This window comes from Callorhinus ursinus, unplaced genomic scaffold (genome assembly GCF_003265705.2).
Source record: "Callorhinus ursinus isolate GAN/ISIS: 27379988/994484 unplaced genomic scaffold, GSC_fseal_2.0 scaffold19, whole genome shotgun sequence".
Lineage (NCBI taxonomy): Eukaryota > Metazoa > Chordata > Mammalia > Carnivora > Otariidae > Callorhinus > Callorhinus ursinus.
The window spans coordinates 1,643,849-1,671,624 of record NW_027397081.1 but is presented as its reverse complement, the minus strand read 5'-3'; the positions used below and the strand labels follow the sequence as shown (position 1 = coordinate 1,671,624).

At 42.0% G+C, this 27,776-nt stretch overlaps 1 protein-coding gene across 1 annotated transcript in view; it reads right to left on the bottom strand.

The window, feature by feature from the left end:
* DYNC2H1 (dynein cytoplasmic 2 heavy chain 1) overlaps positions 1 to 27,776 on the bottom strand; it is a 376,065-nt gene that overhangs the window by 47,162 nt on the left and 301,127 nt on the right. The window contains exons 86-88 of the mRNA XM_025893740.2: positions 23,577 to 23,686; positions 22,575 to 22,656; positions 17,690 to 17,806 (exon numbers count right to left, since the gene is read on the bottom strand). Coding sequence (XP_025749525.1) covers positions 17,690 to 17,806; positions 22,575 to 22,656; positions 23,577 to 23,686 — 309 coding nt within the window. The remainder of the gene's footprint in view (positions 1 to 17,689; positions 17,807 to 22,574; positions 22,657 to 23,576; positions 23,687 to 27,776) is intronic.

Here is a 27,776-nt window from a genome sequence, read left to right as displayed (position 1 = left end):
GGAGAAAAACAGACTTGCCCACCTGATAGGATGCTGAAAGGATTCGATGATGCATCAAAAAACTCAAATATAAAGTATTTATCCACGTATCTCTAATTTGGGGGCAGCATACTATACCTTTTTTTTAAACTCCCTATGAACTCTCATATCAACTAGGAAAAAAAATCACAGTTTTTAGCATCTAATACATGTTGCAGATGGTGCTGGGACAGACAGAAATAAAAATACTTTTTCCTTCATGGAAAAAATACAACAAACGTATTTTTAAGTCTAAGAGGACATTATATGAAATTCTGATTATTTTTTCCAATCTCCCCTCACCCCCTTAAGTACACATGAAAATGCCTCTCCTGGTACTTGATCTCGATCAGTTAAGTCCCTCTGAAAGCTCATGCATTCCTAACATGCCTAAATCATATAACAAAACTCATTCTTTATATAGAATCATTGCCCAAATAGATAAAAAGAACATCTGCCTTGAATCTAAGTTTTCTCTCTTTGTACTGGTGATTCTGCCAGTTATTCATCCATTTAACAGTATTTTATATGCTAATGTGCTCAGAATTATAAAGGCCAAGCATTTTAGTATATTCCCAAATAAAGAGCATACTAATCTTTGAAGCTGAAAATTTAGCTTACGAAACAATGCATTCATATTAAATACACAGACTAAGTTTTGGGGGACTGAGCATTTTAGAAAATCAAAATAAATACTCCTCTGGGATATGTTAACCTAACGAGGATTAATGAAGAGAATGAGTCCTCACTTGGACCTCAGACAAAATACAGGATTTGGAGTAAAGAGAACTCTGATGCGTTACCTGTCAGTGCCTAATCCCTTCCCTCTTCTCCAATTCTGCTTAAATGGCAGAGCCTGAGGTTCCAGAAATTTCTGTAATTGTCATGATTCCTCAGCCATTCCTGACGTTAATAACCTTGTGCAGGCCATTTACCTCTAAATTCTTCAGCAGAGAGCAGACATTACATAATACTTGGGCTGAAATGATCTAAATCTCTGAATGCCTGTTTACAGTCCCAGGCAAGGTCTTAAATTATCTCTCTCTGCCACCTGATACTAGTTTGCTGGTCGTAACTTCTACGCCAGACATGAAAATGGAAACACTGTACTGAAATGTGTTACAATGTTATTCCTTTCTACACAGAAGATCTGCTCTGTGTCTCTTCACTGTGATGCCAAGCAATTTTCTCTTTAAATCAGGACTTAGCGGTAATGCAAAATTGGTATTTCACATAATTCACTATCAACTTACTAGTGTTTGCATATATTTCCAAATCCTTCCAGTCCTGCTTGTTTTTTCTTGTTAAGTAGGGGGACAAATGTTGCTACCAAAACCTCCAGTGTTTTAACGGCAAAGCAGCACTGTTGCTTCTGGCACTGTGCTAAGCTCTTTATTTTTTGTTGTTTACATTTTATTTTTTATCCAAGTTATTTAGTACAGTGTTATTTTAGTTTCAGGTGTACAATAATATACTGATTCAACACTTCTACAGGCTACTCAGTGCTCATCAAGGGAAGTGTTCCCTTAAATCCCCTTCCCCCGTTTCCCCCATGCCCACAGTCTTGTCTTAAAATTTTGCTGGTCATTTCTCAAAATCTCTTAAATGGTCAACGTTATAACCTGAAAAGAAGTGAAATGGACTTGCTCTTAGATCACCAAAAAGAGATGGTCAAAGTAGCAGAGCTAAGTACTTCGGCATTTTCACTATGAGCACAGTACCTTGTACACATAGAAGCTCCATGAACACTGCTCAGCTCAATTACATTCTTAGGACACAACTCTTTCTTTAGTATGTTTCTCTTAACAGACAAAGCTGAAGACCCTGCTGGGCTGAAATATTTGCATGAAACTAAAATTTTACTAATAACTATTCATAAACACACTAGGTGTGATTAATAAATACACAGATGAATGTGAACAAGGAGACAGTGTAGGAAGCCTGACAATAATGTTACAGGCCATGTAAACAAAGTAGTCTGACATGATTAAAACTTAATTATTAAAAACCTGTATACTGTGATTAATTTGAAGTGGTTAATGTGTTCATATATCCAACTTTATTAAAATAGGAGCTGGTCCATTAGCTCAGCTCAATAATGAGGCCAACGTGTGAAATTTCATGCTCCTGGCCAGGCCAGGGAAAGGAGCTTTACAAGCACAGGGTGCAGGGTGCCACAGACAGCAAGCAGCGTGCGAACACTTGGAAGAAGACAGTACACTTTACAAGGTAACAGGCAACAAACCAAAGAAAATAACAAAATGACCTAGGTTGACTATGTTTTAAGTATCTGGCTAATATGTTTTATTAGATTTCTTTTTTTTTTTTTCTTAAAGATTTTATTTTTAAGTAATCTGCACACCCAACGTGGGGCTTGAACCCACAACCCTGAGATCAAGAGCTGCTTGCTCCACCAAATGAACCAGCCGGGTGGCCTGTTTTATTATTTTTCTCATTAGCTTATGCATAAAGTCCAACTAACTTATTCCAACACATAGGGTTTTTGTTTTTTCAGAAAAGGAGATATTAGGAAATCATTAGAGCTTTAATGCACATAAAAGTGATGCAATTTAGCAATGTAACTCCAGAGAAATTAAATTTCTTAAAACAGGAAACAAACTGCCAGCAATGAGTATTTTGAAAGATGCTGTTCAGTCAGTCAAGAATGCCTGACTACCCTGTAAACTGTATTTTGAAAAATACTTTGCTCATAGTTTTCAAGAACATAATGCTAACAAACTGCTTTCATAGTAAGTGCCTAAGGGAGAAAAAAGCCACATAGAAAATATATTAAGTTATTATTTTTAAACCAGAGTGCATACAAGGCAGAGTTTTGAGCATATGTTCTGATACCCATGGTGATAATATTTTCATATAAAAGTAGCATAGAGACTGTTTTTGTGAGTGGCTTGTGGAATCACTTTTTAGTCCTGTTTTCCCTAGGAGTAGAATTGATTCTGAAGGTGAATTGTCCCTTTTGGTGCCTGTTGGGGGGTCCAGGCCTGGGGGTCCTGGAAGGGGACAAACTTAGGTAGCAGTCTTTACTGGAAAGACGGAAGGCACAAAAGCCAAGTGACTTCCTGTGGAACGTGAGAACAGGGCCCCATCTCAGACTGATCTACCTCGTCAAGCAATGTTTCCCAAACTGTTACATAAAACGCTAGATCTAAGTGAAGGGTGGGGCGTAGGTGCATGAAAACTTGTGTGTGAGGTTCTCTGTGGGACTACTCAGAATCAGTAATATTCTCAAAGAGGTGATGTTCACGGAACAGTTTTTCTCAGAGAACCATTACAGAATAGTGTCGTATAGAACATTTTTGGGAAATGCTTTAGGGAAAGCTAATGCTTTTTGGGGTAAAACTTAATTTGGGGGCACCTGGGTGGCTCAGTTGGTTAAGCGACTGCCTTCGGCTCAGGTCATGATCCTGGAGTCCCGGGATCAAGTCCCACATCGGGCTCCCTGCTCGGCGGGGAGTCTGCTTCTCCCTCTGACCCTCTTCCCTCTTGTGCTCTCTATCTCTCATTCTCTCTCTCTCAAATAAATAAAATCTTTAAAAAAAAAAAAAACTTAATTTGGACCTGTATTATTTCAACCACCACTCTTGAGCTAGAACTGGAACAACTTTAAGAATCTGCATCATGAATGAGTGTATGAATTAAGTAAGAGCATTATCTTAGTGCACATAAATAGCTTCATGTGCATTTTATTTTTAATTCCCCTGAGAATTCCTAATTCTATCTTTAATTGGCAAAGTGCATTGCATTTATAATAGAAGCAATGGTAGAGCCCCTCCCCCAATAAAAGCCGTAGAACTCGTTGCTCATGTCCTTCGACTATTGCCACATATGCAAACGAAGACAAAAAGTCAGCCAGGACCTAAAATGTTCTTTAAAAAATGGACGTGCTGTCTGCTTTATAGCAGTGTTGTGCAAATGACTGGAGTGTTGGGCATGTTTCTGCTAACATGAAGCTATTCAGGGTGATTAGGTGGATAATAATGTGGAAATAATCTGGGAAAAAAACTTTCTTCTGCCTTAAGGGGAATTGTCCCCAAAGTTTTGAAGTGCATTATTTCCTCCAAGGTTATCAAAGGACTGTAGACCTCTGCCATAAAGTAGCTGTAAAAGTAAATGGAAAAAGTATTTTTTTTTCTTACCGGTTTACACAAATTGATGTGATGCTTCCTTTCATTTTATGCTTCCCTCCTAGTAAAATGCATTGAAATGTTAATGTTCTTCCCCCCTCAATTCTGTAAAACATATTAAGAACATCTACAGCTGCCCTAAAAAATTTTTTTCTTCAACAATATAATAATATTTCACTCAAGCAGAAGCTGGAGAGTTTAAGTTTATACAGAGTTGGCAAACTTTTCTGTGAGGGACCAGGTAATATTTTAGGATTTGTGAGTCAGATGGTCTGCGATGGAGCTCCTCAGCTCTGCTGTTGTCCAAAAGCAGTCCTAGAGCATATCTACAGAAATGGGCAAGGCTGTTCTCCCCCGAAAATTTCATTTATGGACACCGAAACTGAATTCCATGTAGTTTTCACCTGTCATGAACGACTACTCCGTCAGTTTCCAGCTGCGTTACACACGCACAAACCACCCGTAGCCCCACGGGCCGTGGGCTGCGTGCACACAGGCAGGAGGCTGGTTTGTGGTGCTCTCTTGGCTCTCAGGACTCGTCCGAAGCTTGGATCTGAAGTGAACTGCTGACCAACCCACCATTCTGAGCTTCAAGTTTCTTAGTTGAAAATGGAGACGATGCCTTATTTCAAACTTTTTTGGAAGGCCTAAATAATTTGCATTTTAAACACTTTACACAGCCCCTGACACATGATACAAATTAAGGTTAATGGTTATTGTTGACCATGGTGCTACCACTGTGGGACCCAGAAAAAAATCACTTACTTGACCTGTCGGTTTCTTCAGCAGCAAAACAGAGACCCTGCTACTCTCCCGACCCTGCAGGACTGGTGTGACCGGCAAGGTGACTGTGCCTTGCTCGCCCTGTGCGGGTCACCGTCCTGTCAGAGCCAGAGTGAGTCCTGAAAACCGCCCTCCTGCTCTAAGTTCTTCGAGGATTCGCACTGACCCAGAGTGGTGGGAACGATGGGGTCTGGGCCTGCCTTCTCTCCTGACACTGTTACCCGGGCTTCAGGTGCACAAGTCTACGCCGTGTGCAGCACTCACGAGTGTAGCCGCCATCTGTCCCCACACGGCGCTCTCACAATGTCACGGACTCCGCTCCTTGTGCTGCGCCTTCTACTCCTGTGACTTACTCATTCCGTCACCTGTCCATTTCCCTACCCCTGCCCCCCAGCAACCCTCCCTTTGCTCTCTGTATTTTTTGGCTCTGTGTCTGGTTTTTGTCTATTTGTGTCTTTTGTTAGATTCCACATCTAAGTGAAACCATATGGCATCTGTCTTTCTCCGACTTAAATTAGCATTATACCCTCTAGGTCCATCCATGTGGTCACAAACGGCAGAGGCTCATCCTTTTTCATGGCTGAGTAATAGACCATTCTACACAGAGACGACATCTGCTCTATTCATGCATCTCTTGCTAGGCACTGGGTTACACGCACGTCTTGGCTGCTGTAAACGTCGGGGTGCATGTATATTTTTCAAATTGGTGTTTTCACTTTCTCTGGGTAAATACCTGGTAGTGGAATTACTGGATCCCAGGGCAGTTCTGTACTTTTAATTTCTGAGGAGCATCCACACTGTGTTCATGGTGGTGGCCGCACCGGCTGACAGTCCCCCCAGCAGAGCATGACACTTTCTCTCCACGTCCTCACCGACACTTGCTGTTGCTTGGGTTGTTGATTTTAGCCATTCTGTCAGGTGTGAGGTGGTATCTCATTGTGGTTATGATCTGCATTTCCCTGATGAAATGTGATGGATTTCTGTATACTGATTTTGTATCCTGTGACTCTACTGAATTCGTGCATCAGCTCTAGTAGTTTTTCAGCAGAGTCTTTCGGGTTTCCTGTACATAGCATCGTGCCATAACCTGCGGTGAGAGTTCGACTTCCTCCTTACTGATTTGGATGCCTTTTCTTTCCTTCTGTTGTCTGACTGCTGAGGCTGGGACTTCCAGTTCTGTGTTAAATAGTAATGGTGAGAGTGGCCATCCTGGTGTTCTTCCTGACCTTAGAGGGAAAGCTCTTTTTCTCCCTACTGAGGATAATGTTTGCTATGGGTTTTTGATATAAGGCCTTTATTATGTTGAGTTTGTTCCCTCTAAACCTACTTTGTTGAGGGATTTCATCATGAATGGATGTTGTACTTTATCAAATATTTTTTCTCCATCTACTGAAATGATTTTTTTTAATTCTTTCTCTCATTGATGTATCACACTGATTGATTTGCAAATATTGAACCACCCTTGCAGCCCAAGGAATAAATCCCACTTGATTGTGGTAAATGATTTTTTTAATGTATTGTAGGATTCGGTTTGATAATATTTTGTTAAGGACTTTTGCATCTATAGTCATGAGAGATACTGGCCTGTAGTTCTCTTTTTTATGGTATCTTTGTCTGGTTTTGGTATCTGGGTGATACTGGCCTCGTAGACTGAATTGGGATGTCTTCCCAGCTCTTCTTTAAATGTTTCATGGAATCCCCTTTGAAGCTGCCTGGTCCTGGACTCTTGTTTGTTGGGAGTTTTCTGATGATTGATTCCATTTCGTTGCTGGTCATCAGTCTGCTCAAATGTTCTATTTCTTCCTGCTTTAGTTTTGGTAGTTTATGTGTTTCTAGCAATTTATCCATTTCTTCCAGGCAGCCCAATTTCTTGGTGTATAATTTTTCACAATATTTTCTTACAATTGTGTTTTGTGGTGTTATTTCTCCTCTGTCCTTTGTGATTTTGTTAATTTGCATCTTCTGTATCTTCCTCTCTTTTTATGACTCTGGCTAGAGATTAATACATTTGCTTATTTCTAAGAACCATCTCTTGGTTTCACTGATCTGTTCTATTATTTTTTTTTTTTTTTAGTTTCTGTATCATTTATTTCTGCTCTAATTTTTATTATTTCCTTCCTTCTCCTGGTTTTGGATTTTGTTTGTTCTCTTTCTAGCTCCTTTAGGTGCAAAGTAGGTTGTTTATTTGAAATTTTTGTTTCTTGAGGTAGACTGCATGGGCATCTATTTCCATCATAGAACTGCTTTTCCTGCATTCCAAAGAATTTGGACCACTGTGCTTTCTTTTTTCAAATTGTTATTACCTTAACTGTGGTGTAGTTAATGTACAGTGTAAGTTTCAGGTGTCCAACATAATGTTCAGCACTTCTGTACAGGACTCAGTGCTCGTCATGGTGAGTGGATTCTGGACCACCGTTTTCACTTGCATAAATCACCAGCTGTTTTTTTAATTTCCTCTTTGATTTCTTCAGTGACCCACTGTTTAGTAGCATGTTGTTTAGCTTCTACATATGTGTTTTCCAGTTTTTTTCTGTGATTGATAGTTTCTTACTTTTGTGGTCTGAAAAGGTACCTAAAAAAAGATTTCACTCTTCTTCAATTTATGGTGACTTGTTTTGTGGCCTAACATGTGAGCTGTCATGGACGGTATTCTAAGCACACTTGAGAAGTATGTGTACCCTGCTGTTTCTGTATGCAGTGTGATGGATGTGTCTCTGTTAAGGTCATCTGGTCTATGTCTTATTCAAAGACACAGTTTCTTTACTAATTTTCTGCAAGGATGTTATCGTCACTGATCTAAGTGGGGTGTTGAAGTCCCCGACTGTTACTGGATTACTGTCAGTGTCTCTAGGACTATTTGTTTCATGTATTAAGGAGCTCCAACGTTGGCTGCATAAAGACAACTGTCACACAGTCCTGGTGGACTGACCCCTTTAGAATTACGTGATGGCCTTCTATGACTCTCGTTACAGTCTGTCTTCAAGTCCATTTTGTGTAGGTACTGTTACCCTGGCATTTTCCCCCAGTCTATATGCATGGCATGCCTTGTCCATTCTTATCCGTTCCTCATCCTGTGTTTATTGACTGAAGCGTTTAGACTGTGTGCACTTACAGTAATTATTGACGGGAACGCAATTCCTGCCGTTCTGTTCATGTTTTCTGGTTGTTTTGTAGTTCTTCTCTATTATGTGCTTTTCCTCTTGCCCTATTTCTTAGTGATTTTCTGTAGATTCTGCTTGGATTTATTTTTTGTGTATCTATTACAGGTTTTGGATTTGTGGTGGCACGAGGTTCACATACAGGATCCTAAGTATATAGCAGTCTGTTTTAAGTTCATGGCCCATTTAAGTTTGAACACGTTCTAAAAGAACTTTTTTATTCCCTCTTCCACGTTTTATTTATAAGTTGTCATATTTTACATCTTTTTAGTCATAATTTTCTTATTTCTAATTATGGCCTTTTCTTTTCCACTTGAAGAAGTCCCTTTAACATTTCTTGTAAGGCCAGCTTTACAGTGATGAACTTGGTTAGCTTTTGTCTGGGGAACCTAATTCAATTTTGAACGATACACTTGCTGGGTAGAGTATTCCTGGTTGTAGGCTTTTCCTTTCACCACTTTGAACAGATCATGCCATTCTCATCTGGACCTCAAAGATTTTGCTGAAAAACCAGCTGACAGCCTTAAGGGGTTTCCCTTGTACATTGCTTCTCTGTTGCTGCTTTTGAAATTCTCTCTTTAAGACTATTTCTGCTATCTTAATTATTATGCATTGCAGGGTGGATCTCCTTCCTGGAACTGGCTGTCCATTTCCTTCCCCAGGTTAGGGAAGTCTTCCATTATTATTTCTCCAATAAGTTCTCTGCCCCTTTGTCTTGTTCTCCTCCTTCTGGGACCCATATAATATGAACATTTGTTTGCTGGATGCTGTCCAAGATGCTCCTTAACCTAACCGCATTTTTAAAAATTCTTTTTTCTTTTCACTGTTCAGCTTGTGTGTTTTCCGGGGCCCTGTCTTCCAGATCACCAATCCGTCCTTCTGCATCCTCTGTGGATCCACTCTAGCGTATCTTTGTTGACACTGTCACTGAGATCTTCCACTATTTAGTCGGGTGAGCATTTTTAGGATTACTTTAAACTCTGTATCAAACGTATTGTTTACCTCAGTTTCATTTAGTTCTTATTTTGGAGTTAGGTCTTGTCCTATGGGTTGGAACATAATCTTCTGTCTCCACATTGTGCTTGACCTTCTGTGTGTGTTTCTATAAGTTAGGTCGACAGCTATTTAAGTTAAAGAGTGGTCTTCCCTGACTGGGCGTAGATTGTCTGCTGACTTGGGCTGGCTGGCTGGAGCCGTGTCTGGCATGGGCTGGGGCCCCTGGGGCACTGTGAGCAGGGGCTGCAGGGCACCCCGATAAGGCAGCTGAAGGTGAAGTGGTGTGTAGGCCGGGGGGTCCCAGGGTCCTCTGTGAAGGAGGCCCCCTGCCAGGATGGCTAAAACTGAATTGGTTGCAAGCCGGGATTGTTTTTGGGTGCTCAGAGCAGGGGTACTCTGCACGGCCACTAGAGTCGGAGCTGGCACAGGCTGCGGTGTTCCAGGGTGCCCCCTCACACCCTGATAGGGTGACTGCAATCGACTGGGGTGTGGGCTGAGTGTTCTGGGGTGCTTCACACTGGGGGGTGCCCTGTGGGGGCAGCTGGAACCAGTGCAGGCATGGTCAGGGGGTCCTGGCGGGCTCCGTGCAGGGGCACCTGGGTGGGAGTCTCAGAGGCTTCTGGCCCAGGGAGCCCAAGCAAGCTGCGGGTGTGTTCTGGGGTACATACTGTGCATGGTGTTGCCCTGGTGCGATGCTGGGTGCCGTGGTGACGTGGAACAGGGATGTCTTGGTGTGACACCTGAGAATGATGTAGGCTAGGAGCCCCGGGCCCTCCGAGGGCAGAAGGCTGTCTCTGGCACTTGGACCCTGCTCCCACGTGTGCTGTGAGGGTGGATGGGGAAGGGGCACAGCGCTGCCCCCCCGCCCCCTCCACCCAGAGTACGGGGCAGCAGCTCCCCTGTCATGTGGCTGATCTTTTAGATTCCTGTTGCTTTTTTCAACTGCAGCTTTCTTCCTGCACCCAGCACAGATGAGTCGGCTGGCCGGGGTCCCTCAGGGCTGGCCCTCGCGGCTGCAGTCCCCACAGCCTGGGGTTCCCTTCGCTACCTTGTCTCGTCCCTTGTGCTGTTCTCCAGCTGGTCTCTGCAGAGCGGGCTCCCTGTGCCATTCTCTGTGATTCCTATACAAAGTCACGGTGCAGAGACGGTCAGTGAGCCCTCGGGCTTCCTCAGGAGGAAGTGCTTTCCAGTAGCCATAGACTTGGTGCGTCTTGGAGGACAGGGTCTTCCTGCGTCACCATCTTGGACCCCACGCCGGCCCCCCTTCCCATGTGCATCCCCTCCCACTGCGGGATATGAACCCTCCGTCCCACACGGGCTGGACCTGCCGTTCCCAGGTTACCCGAAGGTCGTGCACGTAAGCAGCTGCCCTCCTGGGTGCTTTGTCCCGGAATGCTGCTTGCTCCACTGTGATTGCAGTTCGGAGAGAAGCGGCCTCCTCGCCGAGGACAACGACCTTCCCTCAGCTGCTTCCATGTCCGCCACCCGAGGCCTCCCTCAGCGGCCACAGTCTGCGCAAGCCTCTCTAATTGTACTTACGACTCAGACCTGTATTTGTTTCCCCATTTGCTCGCCCACTCAGTACAAGACGCTCGGATGGAAGAAACTGGTTTGTCGTGTAACCCCAGGAACGGAAGCGTTCGGGGATGATGGCGAGCACGCGGTAAAGCACTGTGTGCGGGAACATCACACCGCTGTGGACACAGGACGAGTGAGCCCACGCGGGAGGCACCATGCCGGGTCAGCCGCGCGCACAAGAGCTCCTTTGCTCCTCAGCACAGTGTCCAGCGTCTCGGAGGACAACTGGGGCAGGGGTCGGGACTTGGCCCAACACTCCCCGCTCACCGGCTGGGGACGCGGGGCCCCAGCACCCCGTGTTCTGACGCACGGGCCACCGCCTCGTCTCGGCCAAGAAGGGACAAAGGTGCTCAGTTCATGTGGAAGGAAGAGCTCACCGTCGGGGGGAAGGACCACAATCCTCCCACGATGAAGGAAATCCCTTTCATAAAAGTAAAAAAACTAGTATCTGAGCCATTTCTTTTATTGACTAAATACTCAAATTCATTTTACCTCCTCTCTGTACCTGAGCTATTTTTCTAATCAAATTGTTTGTAAAGTGTGGTAAATAAAATAGGATGGAGGTGATAAAGTAAAATATTATGGAGCGATAATTCTGAGTCTTGTAACATCATGTTGCTTTGCATACAGCTCAGTGACAGACTGGCATTGTCCCTAACACTACGTTCCTCATTTGCATTCAGTTTCTGGCCAATTACGTGAGTGTTGTTCAGGCCATTTTCTTCTGCGTTTGTAACTACGCACTTCTTCTCTCTGCTCTGTTTATATTGCTGGGCCTCACACATACATGTCCTACTTTTTTTTCCATTTGAGGTCATTATATGCTTTTAATTTTGTTTTCCAGAGAATTAACACTTAATTTGGATCCATTTGAATGAATCTCTGTGATCATATACAACTTTATATGTTATGGTTAAAAACCCTTACCAAAGTCCAACCTTAACTTTTCTATATAACTTTCAGTTTTGTTCACATAGACAGACTGGAATATTTACTCCCTTTTCTATGTGAAAAGTCACTCCAATCTTGGAGACAATGAAGCTGACATGGTGGGGGAAAGGGAATACTTTACAAAAACGGATGATCTTTTAGGTCTCGGACCAATGACTGCCAATTATTACTACAGTCTTATCAGCAACAGAATGCTTTTAGGGAACAACTTTTTTATTTTTTATGAAGAGATTTATAATTATTGGAAAATTCAATGCACTACTTTTTCTTATAGTTAGCAGTACGTGAAATAGATTTTACATTACATATAGATTCAAAACGTTAAAGTCTATTTACATATAGTCATACTTACATTTTAAAATTTTATTAAAAGTCATGTGCTTCATCTACAGCTGTATCCTGTTTTAAAGGCAAATGTCTCCCAAATTCCACTATTCAAAGTTTTTCAATAATTGAGGGTCTTAAAGGGAGGAAATGTTAATGAAATAAGTCTTTCTTAAGACTCTTTTCTTCCCTTTTTTGGGTGGGTCCAAGATGGTGATGTAGGAGGACCCCTGAACTCGAGTCCACGATGGACAGCACGTCAGAAGCTAGAGAGCAGCTCCACCTGAAGGACAGCTGAGGGCGGGCTGGACACAGCAGAGAGACCCCAGAGAGGACAGCGTGCAGGACCAGGCGACAGAGGGAACCTCCTCCAACATGGTGAACCACAGTGGGGAGGGACAGTACTGAGGGACCACAAGCAGACTCCTCTGCACAGGGGTGCAGAAAAAAAAAGCCACGGTTTAAAAAGTCAACTGGAAAAGAAAGAAACCAGCCCTGGAATCCTGCCAGCCAGTGGGGCACCTGCTGGAGCTCTCTCCAGGTCAAGAGGCTGGGGAAGACCATGGTTTACGTTCCCTCCCCCTTGACAGCAGTTGAGGGCAGGGTCTGAGTGCTATCACCAGCCCGCTGCTTCTGCAAGCCCCAGGCACCCACTCCGATCCAGCTCTGGACATACTGGGTCACAGGGGAACAGCGGCAGTTTAAAAGAGCAACTAGAATATAAAAGGTCCAGCCTTGGAACATCTGCCGAGTGGTGGGGGAGCTGCTGGAACCCTCTCTGGGTTGGGGAGGCACTGACAGCACCGGCAGGAACACAGTTGGAGTATCCTAGCCAGCCCGCTGCCCCGTGAGCCCTGGGACAACAGCCTATCCATGTGGCACATATGGGACAGGCCTCGTCAGTGCTCACTAGAGCTCCAGCTGTCGTGCCGCCATGTTGCTATGGGCACAGAGCTGCCCCGTGCACTGCAGACGACTTGTCACCACACAGCAGGAATCGACTGCCCACAGTGCCCCGGCCTGCACCTGTCCCGCCAGGGCGCCCTCTGCGTGAAGAGTGCTGGGATGGCCCCAGCAGAGGGTTCCAGACCCCCAGCCACTGCTCCAGCCACAGCCAGCCCTGAAGTCTACACAGCGGCTGACCGTACACAAGACCCAATTTAGGAGACAAAGCCATCGGCCTCGTTCACAGGAGCACAGGAAGTCAAGCAAAATGAGGAAAAACAGAAGACTATGCTCCCAGTGAAAGAGGACAAGAGTCTCAAGAACTGAATGGAGGTGAGCAAAGTGGTGGCCCCAGGGATGCTTACCAGACTAGAGAGCAGAGGACATGAGCTCCATGAGCATGCCAAAGAGCCAATGAGAACTGAAGACTACAATAACAAACTGTAGAGGGAACCCACAGCAGAGTAGAGGATGCAGAAGAATGGACCAACTATTTGGGAGACAGGGTAATGGAAAACACCCGAGCTGAAGAGGAAAAAGAAAACACTTTCAAAAATGAGGATAAATTAGGGGATCTCCTGGACAACATGTGCACTACAGGGGTCTCAGAGAAGAGGGAGAAAGGAGCCGAAGACTTATTTGAATAGTAGCTCTAAACTTCCCTAACCTGGGGAAGGAAACAGACATCCAGGTTCAGGAAGCACAGAGAGCTCCAAACAGGATAAACCCATGGAGACTGACACCACAAAACACAACAATTAAAATGCTGACGGTTAAATATAAAGACAGAATTTTAAAAGCAGCAAAAGAGATGCAACTAGTTACATACATACGTCAGCCGATTTTTCAACAGAATCTTTGTAGGCCACAGTGGAGGTGCATGATATATTCTAAGTGATGAAAGGATATTTTAAGTGATGAAAGGGAAAAACCTAGAACCAAGAATACTCCACCCCACAAGTTTAACATTCAGAACTGAAGGAGAGAGAGAGTTTACCAGACAAACCTTAAAGGCCTTGATCACTATTAAAGTTAAAAGGACTTCTTCAAGGGGAAAAGGAAGCACCATAATCAAAGTTATGAATGAAAAAAATTTTATCAGTAACAGCAAATACAGAGTAACGAGAGTAGAGCAATCATGTAAAAAGCTAGTAGGAAGGTTTGTATACATAAAACATCAAAGGGCTAAGTAAGAATGTGTTCAAACTTTATGTGACCATCAACATAATACAGACTGCTATATTCTTAGGATCCAAAAATGAACCTCACAGTAACTGCAAAACAGAAACAACAGATACACAAAAAGTAAAAGGAAAATCAAACATAACACTACACAAAGTCCTCTGTCACAAGGAAATACAGCAAGAAAAGATGAAACAAGAACTACAACCAGAAAATGATCAACAAAATGGCAGTAAGTTCTTATCAATAATTAAAATGTAAATGGTCTAAATGCTCCAGAGTCAACAGACACAGGGTGAATAAATGGATAATAAAAGACAACCCATCTCTATGCTGCTTGTGGTCACTTTAGACCCCAAGACATCTACACACTGAAAATGAAGACATGGAAAAAAACAATCCATGAAAATTGTAGTAGAAAAAAACCTCAAGGTAGTAACACACGTCAGACAAAACAGACTTTAAAACGATTGTAGCGAGACAAAGAAGGATGCTGCATAACAACAGCATCGATTCAACGAGGATATAACAGTGAATACCTATGCACCCAACATCTGAACACCTAAATACAAAGCAAACATTAACAGATATAATACAATAATAGTCCGGCACTTTAACACACCCCTTACATCAACAGAGAGATCATCCAGGCAGAAAACAAATTAAAAAAACCCATTTCTTTGTATGACACATTAGACCAGATATACACAGAACATTCCATGCAAAAACAACAGAACACACATTCTGTTCTAGTGGGCATGGTATTTTCTCTATAATAGATCACCTGTTAGTCCACAAAACAAGTCTAAATATACTGAAGAGTGAAATCACTGTCAAGCTTTTCTGACCACAAAGATATGAAAATAGAAATTATAAGAAAAAATTTGGAAAAAAAAAAAACAGGAAGCTAAAGTGCATGCTACTAATGGGTCAATGAAGAAATCTAAAAGGAATAAAAAAACTCATGGAGACAAATGAAAATGAAAAAACAGTCCAAAAACATCTGCACAAACAAAGCAGTTCTATAAGAGGGTAATTTATAGCAATGTAGGCCTACCTCAAGAAACTAGAAAAACCTCAAAAAACAATCTAACCTCATACCTAGAGGAACTGTAAAAAAAGAACAAAGCACTTAATAAAAGAAAAAAGTAAAGATAAGAGTAGAAATATATGAAATATGGACTAAAAAATAGAAAAGACCAATGAAACCAAGAGCTGGTTCTTTGATATATTTTAGCCAGACTCATCAACAGAGAAAGAGAGGGGGACGCCTGGGTGGCTCAGTCGTTAAGCGTCTGCCTTCAGCTCAGGTCATGATCCCGGGGTCCTGGGATCGAGTCCCGCATCGGGCTCCCTGCTCCGCAGGAAGTCTGCTTCTCCCTCTCCCTCTGCCACGCCCCCTGCTTGTGTTCCTTCTCTCGCTGTCTCTATCAAATAAAATCTTTATTTAAAAAAAAAAGTAGCAGAGAAACTTAGGAAAAACTTCCATTTATAACTGCACCAAAACTAAAAAAATACTTAAGAAAAAACTTAACCAAGGAGGTGAAATATGAGTAATCTAAAAACCGTAGCGCTCTAATGAAAGAAATTCAAGACAACACAAACAAACGTAGACATACCAGACTCATGGATTCGAAAAGTTAATACTGTTAAAATTTCCATGCTATTCAAAGCAATCTGTAGATTCAATGCAATCCCTATCGGAATACCCATAGCATTTTTCACAGAACAATACCAAATAATCCTAAAAGTTGTATGAACCCACAAAAGGCCCTAAAATAGCCAAAACAATCTTGAGAAAGAAGAACAAAGCTGTAGGTATCACAATCCCAGATTTCAAGATATACTACAAAGCTGGAGTAATCAGAACAGTATGACACATAGATCGGGAGAACAGAAAAGAAAGCCCAGAAATAAACCCATGCTCATATGGTCAATTAATCCATGAAAAAGGATGCAGTAATACACAATTAAAGAATGACAGTCTTTTCAATAAATGGTGCTGGGAAAACTGAACCACTACCTGCAGAAGAATGAAACTGGACCACTTTCTTACACCACACACAAAAATAAACTTAAAATGGATTAAAGACTTAAATGTGAGACCTGATACCATATAACTCCTGGAAGCAAACACAGGCAGTAAGATCTTTGTTATGGGCCTTAGCAACATATTTTTAGATATATCTCCTAAGGCAAGGGAAACAAACGCAAAAATACACTATTGGGACTACACCAAATTAAAAGCTTCTGCACAGCAAAGGAAACCATCAACAAAACAAAAAGGCAATCTACTGAATGAAAGAAGATAATTGCAATGATGTATCTGATAAGGGACTAATATCCAAAATATACAAAGAAATTCTGTAAATCAACACCCCAAAAACAAATAATCTGATTAAAAATAGGTAGAGGATCTGAGTAGACATTTTTCCAAGAAAACATACAGATGGAAACAGACACATGAATAGATGCTCAACATCACTATCATCAAAGAAATGCATATCAAAGAATCACAATGAGACATCACCTGACACCTGTCAGAACGGCTGGAATCAAAAAGACAAGAAATAACAAGTGTTGGTGGGCATGCGGAGAAAAGGAACATTTGTGCACTATCTCTGGGAATGCAAATGGGTGCAGCCACTGTGGAAAACAGTCACGAGGTTACCTAAAAAATTAAAAGTAGGACTACCATAACTATTCACTAGTTCCGCTACTGCGTATTTACCCAAGAAAAATAAAAACACTAATTTGAAAAGACACATGCATCCCTTTGTTTACTGCTGCCTTCTTTACAACAGCCAAGAGGATGCAGCCTCTGACACGGGTACATACATGTACGTGATACACACACAGCCACAGAAGAGAGTGAGATCTTGCCCCTCATGGCGATATGGGTAACGGAGAGGGTATTATGCCAAGTGAAATAAGCCAGAGGACAAATACCACGTGGTCTCATCTCTCTGTGGAATCTAAGAAACAAACCAAATGAACCAATAAACAATAAGAAGCAGACCCATAAGTACAGAAAACAATCTGGGGGTGGGGTGGCCAAAGGGGAGGGGGCCGGGGGTGGGCAAAACGGGTGAGGGGAGTGGGAGGCGCAGCACTGGGAACACGGTCAACGGTACCGCGACGGTGTTGTGTGGGGACAGACGGTGGTTCCGCTCGTGGTGAGCACAGCACCGCTGTGGTGTTCACCTGAAACTCACGGACACCGTGTGTCAACCACACTCACATCACTTCTTCATCCGCCTCTTCCCAGTGCAGTGACACAGTCTGGCAGAAATCAGATGTGCATTAACCTGTCGACTCCGCCAATGTCTGCATGGCTAACTAGCAAAATACAGGAACATACTACATGGTAATCTGTATTATCACTAAAGGCTTTTTTTTCTTAGCAGGATATACATTACTTAGAAATTAAAAACTGTAATGCTATTCTTTCCATAACAAAATAAAGATTTTAAAATGCCCCATACATTTTAAAAATCATCAAGGACACAATATTTTGACTCTAAATTTGTTCAAATGCAGGTGAGATTAGAAAGTAAACAAAAATGCCAAGGCCAAGACTATCTTATCCCAAAGGCGGCGCTGCATTACCTGGGGAATCCAGCCCACACAACAAGGGAGAACGGGAGACACACTGGGAGAGTCGTGGTGATTTTCCGAGAGCCGGCTTCCATCAAAGCTGCAGCCTTCCAGTAACAAGCCACCCATCTGTCATGGAAGCAAGCAAACCCGTGAAATCCACATCCAGTCCAAAACGTCAGGAGTTACTGTGTGTTAGCACACGACGCAAGGCAACAGACTAGGTACGCCAAGTATTCTGAAAACAAAGATGGTATTTAACCTGAGAATAAAGAAGGTGAAGACCTGGGCCAGTGTTCACAGGACTTCCTTACGTCTGTATCTGTTTATTTAGCAGATAGTTTAGAAAGAAATGCTTAAAATGTAGTTGCAACGGCAGGTATGTTGGTATTAGATTAATAGAAATATAATGGAAAATGTCCAAAAGTTAGTCTTTCTCCAAGAGGGTGAAAGAAAAGCATAATTAAAGAAGACTGTGTGCTCCCTGCTTGGGATTCTGACATCATTTTCTAAAGAAAAGAACAAAGCTCACAAAGTTGAATGCAAAACATCTGTGACGTACTGTGCAGAGTTGAAAGAATAATAGTTAATCTCTTTCTCTAGATTAACCTTAGTGTACATTTAGGAAATCATGAAAATAAAAATATAACTGTTTGGTAATATTAGTTTCATATTTCTTCTTTAAAACCATTTTTTTTTAAAGATTTTATTTATTTATTTGAGAGAGAGAGAATGAGAGATAGAGAGCACGAGAGGGAAGAGGGTCAGAGGGAGAAGCAGACTCCCTGCTGAGCAGGGAGCCCGATGTGGGACTCGATCCCGGGACTCCAGGATCATGACCTGAGCCGAAGGCAGTCGCTTAACCAACTGAGCCACCCAGGCGCCCCTCATATTTCTTCTTTAAAAGTGTTCACTCTTTTAGTTTCTGCACTGCTGATCTACCCTGAGTTTATTTAGTCAACAAAGGTCAAGTCAGTACTCTGTATCAGAGCCATGTCTATAGTCTCATAATGTGGACTTGACAGAAAATACAGAACAATCTTTTCTTTTTAAAGGTTTTACTTATTTTAGAGATAGAGCACCCGAGCAGGGAAGGGGCAAAATGGGAGACTCTCAAGCAGATTCCTCGCTGAGTGTGGAGCCCGATGTGGGGCTCAACCCCAAGACCCCAAGATCATGACCTGAGCCAAAACCAAGAGTCAGACACTTAACTGCCCAAGCCACCCTGGTGCCCCAATACAGAACAATCTTGTAAATATTACCTAGTACCTTTAGGTTTTATCAGATGCTAAATGAAAGTGCTATAGAATTTAGAGTCAAGAGAACACTTTATGTTGGAAAATTTACTAGAATTTAGCTGAGAATGGGTTTTAGGAAGTGGTATAGGTCTGAGGAGGTAATAGTAGAGTATGCTTTGACAAATAATTTTGAATAGCTAATTTTACAGTAAGATTGCTGTACCACAGAAAAAGTAAGCAACTTGTTAGTGAGACAGCTGGTATAAAAACAGAATTATTGAATACCTAAGATTAATATTTTTTCTATTACACTGACGTGATGATATTCGGGCCACTTTAAGAGTTGATAAGGCATGGTAGCCTTGGAAAAAATGTTAAAATTTAGAGAGTACCTGCTAATTTCAGTGGTAGAATCTCTCTAGGTAAGACATTTTAAGGCCCCTTCTAGAAATTTCATCAAGTTTCAAGCTGAAGTAGTCTGCCTGGAAATTTGCGAACACAGTTCCTGCTGATAGTGCCACAACTTGACTATGTAGGAGGAAGACACTGAGACGTAAAAGCACCACTGCTCCCTTCTAACAAGGAGGGGGTGCTGAGCAACCGTTGGTTTCTGGAGCCTTGTTTCAGTAGTTGGCACATCTGAGCCTGACACACATCCTGGGCTCCCCCAGCCTCCTCTGGGCCATCAAACTGCCCAGTCCTGCCACTTTTAAGAAATACCTTCTAAATCTCTCCTTTTCTCTCGGCACCCTCTACGACTTATCCTCTCATGAAATTTAAAGGCCATCGGTGGAATTTAAAGGCCTCATCATTCCCGAGAGTGAAACTACAACGTAAGAATGTCAAATGTAAGAATGTAAAAAAGTAATACCCTATCGTCTACATAATAAAATGGTAAAATATCAGGGACTGGAATGGTTTCAACAAAGGCTACCCTTGTTTCAACTGTAGCTCTTCTTTAAAGGAAGGAGTGAAAGAAGACAGGCCCAAACATTTCCTTTATTGCTGAAACACAGCTTGGAGGATCTAACAAGTCTCCAGGCAAATGGATTTCCTAATGTGAAAATCAAGAATTGAGCAGGCTTCACTTCTATTTATACGAGCACTGAGCTAAGCACCCAGCCACAGAGACTGCCCAAGGGGAGCAGAGCAGAATGCTGTCCCCAAGAGAAAAGCCTAAGGAAGACACAGGACTCCACCAGGTCCCACTGGAACCACAGCGTGCCGGTACGCTAGGGAACCGTGCGTTCTCAGCAGCCCTGGCACTGCAGGAAACAAGCTGATTCGGCCAGGCAGAGGACTTGTTGTTTTGCCTTCGGCGTGTGGTGGCCTCGCAGTAGACAGCTGGGGCTCCGGAGCTCCCGGCGAGACCTGAGTGGCAAGTGCATGGGGAGCCTGACGCAAGCATGTCCCAGCACCACATTTCACAACGGCTGCTGAACAAACAACAGATCAGTGATGGCAGGGAGGACGCTGTAGAGGGCCACATTTCGGGATCTGGAAATCAATACACATACGTGTTCTCTTAAGTAGGTCTAGAGGGTTTGAAATATTGCTTGGTTTGGGGAACTACAGCCTTTTGCTTGAACACGTCAGTGGTTGAATTCAGTCTAAGGTAGTAGAGATTGAAAGAGAAATGATGAAAAATACATACCTTCCCGCACATGTATGTTTTCAGAGAGCCTTACAAATAAATGTCTGAGGAAAGTTATTATTTAAATCCACTGATAAAGGAGAGAACAAGGACTCAGTTGGAACGTCACAGGGTTCTCTTTTGGAGAACTAAGATTAGAATATTGTTTTACTAACTGTTGGCCTTTTCTCCCCAATCTACAAAACATAACATAGAAGCTTGGGGTTTTCTGGTTATTGATCATTTTATTCCCATTTTGTAAGAACAGAGGCAACATAGTTCCAGAAATATTAACACACTTTGACTCAGAATGTAACTCATTTCCCTTGCTGTTTGTACCACTGTAGATCTGAAGAATATGCCACATTCCATCTGTGGGGCTCACAGCTGCCAGAGACCACCCAACCTGGTCAAGGGCACGGCTCCTGGATGGTATGTGTCCCTCCCTTTCCTTAACAGCTGGGCAAGAGCATATGATAGAGAAGGTAGTTCTTACAGGTTAGAGGCTCAGGTTAAAATAAAATGCCATGGGATAAAGGAAAATCCTTCCGATCCCTTCAGCTTCAGGGGGAAATTTTATAGCTATCTACAGAGAGCCAAAAGAGAAAAATCCAGTTTGTCACTAATGAAAAGATTTCTGGCATACGAGAACACCATTACTGACGTGACAAGCCTACCATGGTGCCTCTCCTGTTGTAGGCCCAAACTCAACAACCCAACAAGCGCTTGAGTGAGCGCCCCCTATGTAACTATCGTTTGACGTATTTGGGATACAATGAAACCACGAAAAAAATGACTACTCTCATGGGACTTACATTCCAGTGGATTAAGACAGACAACAAATAAACATAATAAATAAACTATGTAGTACGTCATAAAACAGTAGTAAAATTAAAAGATTGTTAAACTGGAAACTACAACTATGTACACAGAACTTCTGAAAAGCCAGTTGCCCGTGGTTACCTCAGTTGAAGAACTGTAGTCTCACATTTATGTAAAGACTGAATTGCATGTGATGCCCTGGGAGAGATGGTGGGGATTTAAGATGGGGAGCATTGCCCTCTCCTCAGACAGACCAACCGCGGGCCGGGCAGAGTAGCCTGGTACCACACGCGCTGTGCTGGGTCACAGCGGGCAGAAGGCGGAGGGCGGTCCCTGTGTGCAAACGGGAAACAAGAATGGCTGGAATGCGCTGGGCTGCGCAGGAAGGCTGCCGTCGCTGGGGACAGGTGTCCACGGCAGACTGTGACCTAGTTTTCTTATTAACATGCACATGATTACCTACCGTTATTTATTATTATAAAAGTAATGGATTTTTAACAAGAAAGCTACCAGGGAAAATCTATGCTGCAAAAAACAGCTTGACTCTTTTTCTTTTTAAACACATACGGTTTCGGGGCGCCTGGGGGCTCAGTCAGGTAAGTGTCTGCCTTCGGCTCAGGTCATGATCCCGGGGTCCTGGGATTGAGCCCTGCATCAGACTCTGCTCGGCGGGGAGCCTGCTTCTCCCTCTCCCTCTTTCCCTGCTCGTGTTCCCTCTTTTGCTATCTCTCTGTCAAATAAATAAAATCTTTAAAAAAAAAAAAAAAAAAACAACACAGATGGCTTGAATTTAACACCGAACTATTACAACTCACAAACTGTAAACTCCCTGAGGACAAGACTTGGTCTATTTTTCATAAACCATACATGCTTTACTGTATAGTTAATATTTACTGAATTGAATTTTAGAGCAGGAAACCTAAATGAACTTCAAGATTTGTATCATTTTTTTTTACCAAAAGTTATATTTTTAAATATATTGTGTCCCTAACATTCTTATTTTTGCATTAGAAAGTATTTTGTTTTGTCCAAGTTGCTTCATCCTAAATCTTCACTTTGACTTTTCACATTGGAAATAGAAACTATTTCTGCTGATCTTATAACTAAAAAGATAAGCGACTCTGAGACTGGGGTTTCAGAGTCTTTATCAGAGTTGGTAATATTATTTTTAGACTTAGATAAGCATCAAAAATTACTATACTACCTTAATCTGCAGCTTTGCTTCTTGCAGCCGACCTTTCCACGAGGCTACAAACTTAAGGCTATCCACAGAACAGCCCATAGCCCTGTAACAGTAAAGCAAAAAGAAAGAATCCTCAGGAATTAAAATACAGAGAGTAACGGTATACATATTCCTATTTGTTTACAACTGAAATATTTACAATGTGCAAGTAAGCAGATTTCTTAAACGATGCACAATATCTTAGACCTCACACCAAGTCTGTAAAGTTAACTGGTTACACAATCTCCTGTTCCTTAAGCATGCACGGCCTTGCTGTTTCATTTTCAAGGTCTCCAATCGGACCATCACATGGTAAGTGTGCCATAAATGCACACTTATTAGTTGATCTGAAACACTGATACTTATAAAACAATCCTCAGGCACTACACACTGAAATTCCCCCCAAATCAACACAGAACTAAACTCGGTTCAGTTTCTTTCTCCAAGTATCTTTTATTACATTCTGATTCATTTAAAAAAACCAGTCTACATGATTCAATTATCCAAGTGTGTTATAAAAAAAAGAGCTTGATCTTAACTATCAAACCCTGCTCCCCAGCAGGAAGCCTGGTCAGCATGTCCAACAGAAGTGTCTGCAAAAATAAAAAATACTTTTGTGCAGTGCCAAGTGGTCACCACGGGGACTCGATGTGGTTGGTGTGACCGAGAAATTTCATGCTTACTTTTATTTCATGTTGACTCCTTTAACTACACATAGCTCCATCCCACCTCCGTCCACACTGTCAGGGCATATCTAGATCAATCATCACATTCTAAAAATTAAAATTCACCTTTTTCAATTCTAATAAAAACATCGTAATTACAAGCAATGCTTTTTAAACTAAAAGTTCGCTGTGTTAAGAAATACCAAGTATTAGGAAATAACACAACCCCTTAATAAGTTTCTTTCTTGACTACGAAGGGAATGTGATCCAAAGCACAGGAAGCAGATGGACAAACCCGTCAAGAGTTCACCTTGCTCACCTTGCCGTTTCCTGGCGAAGGGCGTTGAGAAACGTGTCTGGGTGGAAGAGTTCAGACAGGTCAAGTGTATCAGAGAGAAGAGCCTGCTTCTCAGCTCTCTCTACCCAGCTCTAGAGTGGAAGAAATAAGACACACACCCATTTAAAAACTTTGTAAGCTTTAAAGACAAATCTTTTAAAGAACTCTTATGTAAAAGTCATGTTCAATGAGAAAGTTACGCCATTTCCATTGCTCTGAAATAGTGTCTGAAAAAAAAAGAGATTTCTACTTTACATCGTGTGAGGTCTATTGTAATTTTTCTTTTGACATAATATCCATCCATCATAAAAATAAGCTTCCTTGCACAACCTTTTGCTGGTAAAAATCTACTCCAAATAAAAAGTCTAAAATATGACAATTAATCTAACATATAGCATTTCCACGGGGGCTGGCACTTATCGTGACGAGTTACCGCTCCAAGTGTGCTCAGAAGATGAACTGAGAACGCGGCCCAAACGCGGAATCCTCGGGGCCCCCGAGTCCTGGTCATGAGAACTGAACGGGGTCCAGTTCCAGACCTGACTGCAAATTTGCCACCTTTCTGAATCAAGTAGTACAGTGGAGGGTAATGCCCAAGAAGAAAGGATTTTTTGTTAAAAGGTGTTTTTTGAAGTCTTTTCTTCCTTTTTTTTTTTTTTAAAAGATTTATTTACTTATTTGACAGAGAGAGACACAGCGAGAGAGGGAACACCAGCAGGGGGAGTGGGAGAGGGAGAAGCAGGCTTCCCGCGGAGCAGGGAGCCCGATGCGGGGCTCAATCCCAGGACCCCGGAACCATGACCTGAGCCGAAGGCAGACGCTTAATGACTGAGCCACCCAGGCGCCCCAAAAGTCTTTTCTTCTTATCTGGCATTTTATGAACCCACTTATATTCCATTGGAGAAATATACATCATCATCATCAAGCATGTTTTATGAGTTTAATAAGAAATTGTCATTTGGAACCAATAAAAATCACGAAGTCTTGTACGACTCTTACTACGTGTGTGCTTCTGCGCTTCCCCCACCCCCTAGAGTGAGTGTTCTACACCTTTCACAGGTGAGGGTGTAGAGAGAGACAGACTGAACCAGCCCCACCTGATCTGTTTCTGCGCGATACTCCGGGCAGGTGCTAAAGCGCCTTAAGGGAAAGGTAACTTACTGGTGATTGCTGCGTCAGTCTGTCAGTCCGGCTGGTGCGAACCCGCACAACCATCATCTACTCTGTCATTCACTTTGTATGAGTTGTGAAGGCTAGCGAACACCGTGTTTATTACTGTACAGAAGAGCAATGCTTCATGTGCTGAAACACCCTGCTATCTGCCCAAGCATTTACATCTGTCAGCCAGGTGCACAAGAGGAGAAACTCCAAAGCTACTGTGTTTGCATTAATGTCCTAATGCCTTTGACTAGTCCTCCTACCCTGCAGCAAAAATGTTCCTGCGCCCCTAATACCACTTGATAATATGCGTATTTTAAAAAACAGAAACAACTTAAAAGACAGCTCTTTAACAAACTATGATGATTTTTTCTTGGACGTTATCCTTTAAAAGAGTAACACGTCATACAGTACCTATTTTCAATAAAGGACATTTAAATTATTCATTGTTTACTCTCTCTGAAATATATTTATTATCCGCCTTCTATTTTCATTAGCTAAACATAGCTAACAAATTATGCTTGCATGATCTTTTATTTTAAGTAACATTTAATGCATACATATTTCAAATTAATACTATCATTAATTTCTTAAAATTAAATTTTAATTCAAAAATTTCAAGAGTTGTTCCCGGTAACAGATATGCATCTGTTAAAATTAATTAAAAATTAAAGTGTGGCTGATAATCAGATTTTTACTTAAAGTCTGAATTAATAAAATCAGTAAAAAAGGAGAAGCTTGTATAATACAAATGTTTTTATTAGTCCATGGGGGGGGGGGGACACCTTTTTGTCTGTTAAGCTTAAAGGCAGACTAAAACAAAGACATATTTGATAAGATGAAGTTTAAATAACAAAGATTCTTTTAATATGTATATTGTCTTTAACAGCAAACTTCACAGTAAACACAGTGAAGCACATTTTTAAAAAACTACATTTCAACCTGTTTACAGCAGTTTATTCATAACTGTCAAAACTGGGAAGTGATGGATAAATGGATAAATACAATGAAGCAACGAACTATCAAGGCATGAAGAGACATGGCAGAACCCTAAATGCACATTACTAAGTTAAAGAAGCCATGAGAAATGGCTACATTACTATAGGGTCCCAATAATATAAAAGGCGGGACTATGGAGACAGGAGGAAGACCAGTGGTTGGGCGGGGGGGTGAAGAGGCAGAGCAGAGGATTTTGAGGGCAGTGAAACTTCTCTGTATGATGCTGTAATGATGAGTATGTATCATTATATATTTGTCCAAACCCACAGACTATAAAATATCATTATATATTTGTCCAAACCCACAGACTGTAATGATGAGTATGTATCATTATATATTTGTCCAAACCCACAGACTATAAAATTTGTCCAAACCCACAGACTATAAAATAGCAAATCCAAAGGTCAACTGTGGACACTAGGTGATTATGACCGGTAAATGTAGGTTCATCCTTGGTTTAAAAAAACAAACAAAAACAAAAGTATTGTTCTGGTGAGTGATGTTGATGATGAGGAAGGTGATGCATGTGTGGGAGCAGGGGTGTATGGGAAATGTCTGTACCTTCACCTCAATTTTTTTTTTTTCTTTTTTTTTTTTTCTTCTATGAACCTTCACCTCAATTTTGTTGTAAACCTAAAAGTGTTCTAAAACAGTAAAGGTTATTTTAAAAACATTTAAACTCATTTTAAAGAATGGAAATAAAGACTTCAGTAGCACAATTTTTAATGATCAGCAATATGCATATATGGATTGGGCTTCCAGCAAGGTTGTAGGCATATAAGTTAACAATATTTCTCAGTGTTTTTCTTTACTCCTGACTGTCAGCCACTTTCTTTTTAAAGGATTAGGTTTGAGGCTGAACATAACACCTACATGCCTCTCCGATGATTATAACACAGTACACCTCTAGTTCTTCAAATGATGTGTAACAAATGTAATCAGGGAGTTAAGCAAAGAAAGGGTTGTGCAAGTTTTTGAACATTACATGTGTGTGCATGTGTACGCGCGTGCACACACACACACACACTTAGAATTGCAGAAGTAAAACTTCTAAACTGAATGAAACCTAGAGATCATCTAGTATAGTTCCCTTATTAGAAGACAAATAAAACGATTTTTCTGGGGCACGTGGGGGCTCAGTCAGTTAGGCATCTGACTCTTGATTTCAGCTCAGGTCTTCTCAGGGTTGTGAGACTGAGCCCCATGCTGGGCTCCGTGCTGGGCATGCAGCCTGATTAAGATTCTCTCTCTCCCTCTGCACTTCCCCCAACCCCCTCTCTACCCCCCTTCCTCTTAAAAATAAAGATTTTTCCCAGGCAATACAGGACGGTTTAAAATCCGCAATATTTTATCAAACAATTGCTAGTGATAAAGCAGAATTTATGAATTCAAATGACATGCCAATGACATTCACTCACTTAGTATTTACAGAAAGAGCCTATTATCTTGTTAGAGAAGATAAAACATGCACAAATAACTGTGGTAAAAAGTATTAAATGGAGATAGTCTAAGATGGTGGCATAAGATCCTGAATTCACCTCCTCCCATGGACACATAAAACCTGCATGTACATGTAGAGTAATTCCTCCTGAAAAAGAGCTGGGAACTGATTAAAACGCTCTGCACAACGAACGACAAACTATAAGGAGACCATATAGAAAAGGGAGAAGAGATGGGAGACAAGATAATGACAGGAACCTCATTCCCAATGTGAAGACCTGCAGTGGGGGGGGGTATCGCCGAGGGGCCTTTCTCAGACTTGCCCACCCTGGGACACAGCAAGAAAGCAGTGGTTTAAAGGGCAACTGGACTAAGGGGGGAGGGAGACATTAGCAACAAAATAAGGTTCATATATGGCAGACCCACAGCTAATATCATACTCAATGGTGAAAAGCGGAAAGCTTTTCCTCTAAGATCAGAAACAAAACAAGGAAGTCCACGCTTGCCACTTCCATGCAACACAGTACTAGAAGTCCTGGCCACAGCCATTAGGCATGAAGAAGAAATAAAAGGTATCCAAATTGG